The sequence below is a fragment of the Acanthisitta chloris genome, unplaced genomic scaffold, assembly GCF_000695815.1.
Source record: "Acanthisitta chloris isolate BGI_N310 unplaced genomic scaffold, ASM69581v1 scaffold6482, whole genome shotgun sequence".
Taxonomy (NCBI): Eukaryota; Metazoa; Chordata; class Aves; order Passeriformes; family Acanthisittidae; genus Acanthisitta; species Acanthisitta chloris.
In genome coordinates this window covers 1-2,537 of record NW_008659815.1, presented here as the reverse complement: position 1 = coordinate 2,537, position 2,537 = coordinate 1, and the positions used below count along the sequence as shown (strand labels likewise).

Genomic DNA, 2,537 nt, shown 5'->3' with positions numbered 1-2,537 from the left:
GGAAAGAAATACATTAATTCCATGACAATATTCAGTTTAAATGAGCCCCACCTGAACAAAAGGCATTTATTTTGCACTGTGGCCCCTCTACCATCTTCATGAAGAACAAACAGAACATTATTAATCTTTTGTTCACATTTTACTAGTAATTCAATAGGACAAAACCATTAGGAGGGCGAAGAAAACAACTATTTCTATTAAAAGCAGAGCTAAGCAGCTTGATTTCCAAACCCTCTCCTACACTGACTAATGTTTAATAGTGAGACCCAAAGGATTTAGGTCCTGTATCTGCACACAAACATCTTGCCAGTTTCTGACAAAGAAGGAAGAACTGAGAAGGAGGAGATGTACAGCAGGGTTTCCTAGCCAGTTCAACTGAAGAATATCAACATGTTTGAAATTGGAACATACTGGTGAAACGACCAAACTTTAAAAAGGTTTTTACAGTGGTTAAAAATAATTTACAAAACAAACCAATCCCTCTTTAAAAAGGTTTTTACAGTGGTTAAAATAATTTACAAAACACACCAACATATAAAACAAACAAACCAATCCCCTCTTCCCTGCAAATGCAGAAATTTATTTCAGCTCTAACAAAACTCACTCCTGATCGCTGGCATTCTCTGTACCTCACTTTAAAATCCAAACTTCTCATCACATTCCTTCTGACACCTCAAGCCAAGCAAGATCTGTCATGCACTGGTCTAACATCCTGCCAATACTGACAGGAGCTTCCTAAAAACCAGTGAATTTTGCCTATATTAAGTCCTGCTCACCTCTTTTCTTCTTCTCTACCAGGTCACCAGTTTTCAAGTAACTTAGGAATTTAGTTATCTTGGGAATTATATTTGTCTATCAAATTCAGTTGAAAACAGTCAACAGTGAAGAGAAGAGATCCCATTTTCCTCAGAAACCCAGGCCAAAGGGTAACTTCACCTTTTGACCAGAAGCCTGAATTTGGGGGAGGGAATAAAACAGAAGAACCAAGAATCACACAAAGCAAAACATATTTTCCTCCTGTACCTTATCTATTCCATTACTGCAGAGTTATCAGGAAAAAACTTCTTTTAGTTCTTTGCACCTCAGTGTACTCAAGGGCTGCATTGAGCAAACACCACAGGTATCAATTAGCAAATTTTATGACTTCATGCTACAAACGACTTTTTTGACTTGTGTGCCTGATTCTCCAGCGCCTGATAAACTAGTGTTTGTCTCAGTTTACTCATGGATGTTTAGCAAAGCTGGGACACACATCAGTGTGTTGGAGTCAGAGCACCACAACCTCTTTGCAAAGCACACAGGGAACTCCTAAACTCCAGATGCTGATTTCAAACTTACACCAGCCTCAGTGAATTGGCATTACAGACTGATCAATCATGCTGATACCAAAAATGTAAAGGCAAAACCAGCAACTATATAAAGGTTATTTTTGCATCTCTTAAATACCAAACACATACTGACCAGCAAGGCAAGTTTGTGGTACTTCTGTTTGAGCTCTGCTGGAGTGTCCGATGGCTTTGCACCCAGGACCTGGTACCAATCCTTCTGGGCCATCCTTTCCAAGGCCTGGCTGCCTTGGGAATAACTTCCTCAGCACTGTGTAGGAAAATAAATATCATTACAACTTGACAGAAAAACAGAAAAAGCAAACAGGAAGACATGTGCTAAAGCACAGGACCAAGAACCAGCCTGCAGCCCTCGAGCACAGCCACAGCCCTGAACAAGACCTACTACGCAGAACCTCAGTGGTTCCATCCCAGAGGTTGTCACACATCAGAGATGGAAGCTGTGATGCATTCCCTGTCCAAGTGCCTTAGTATATCATGTTTCAGAAGCAATTCACAGTCCTTTGCACAAATTATTTTGTGGATGAGAAGCTCCCCATGAGCTGCAGTTTAAAAACACACACTTCTTAGTTTGAAGCAATCCTGCAGCTAATACATGAACAAATGAAGTACATGAAAGTGTGACATTTTTTCTCAACTTGGGAATGACACACAGGTGAGAAGACTAAGAAGTATGTCTTGGTTTTCACACCACAACATTCACAGTAAGGAAACTCCTTCATCCTGCTGGGCGAGAAGACTTAACTACTTTTAGCACGAAAGTAGAAGAGCACATAAAAACAAGTAAACAGAAATTAACCAAATATAAAGCACAGAACACTAAGGGAAACCTGATTAGTTGTGTGGTTTTTAATTTTGGCCTTCTATCATGGAGTCAGGGGTCCATACGAAGAACTAAATCACTGATAATTAATTAAATGCCATTACAGCGTGGCAATGCGTGAGCTCCAGGCAGGTTCTCCCCAAGCTTGCGGCAGGTGATTGATCACGAACTTTCTGATACAAAATAACCCTGCGGGTAAGCAAGAGCTGTGCACACACACAACGTTTATACATCTTTTTAACTACTGAACGAAAGAAAAGGAACTTACTTCCCCCGCCTCCCCCTTTCACCGCGGGAGGAGACAACTCTCGGTTTTCCCAGCGGGCAGAGCTACGAGCAGAGCAAGGACACGCAGAGCTCCGTTCCCC

General features: G+C 41.2%; 1 protein-coding gene across 1 annotated transcript in view; it reads right to left on the bottom strand.

Moving 5' to 3' along the window:
• Positions 1-1,554, bottom strand: part of DNAJC24 (DnaJ (Hsp40) homolog, subfamily C, member 24) — a 24,160-nt gene extending 22,606 nt beyond the window's left edge. The window contains exon 1 of the mRNA XM_009069546.1: positions 1,462-1,554. Within this exon, the coding sequence (XP_009067794.1) occupies positions 1,462-1,554 (93 nt within the window). The remainder of the gene's footprint in view (positions 1-1,461) is intronic.
• Between the last annotated feature and the right edge of the window lie 983 nt (positions 1,555-2,537).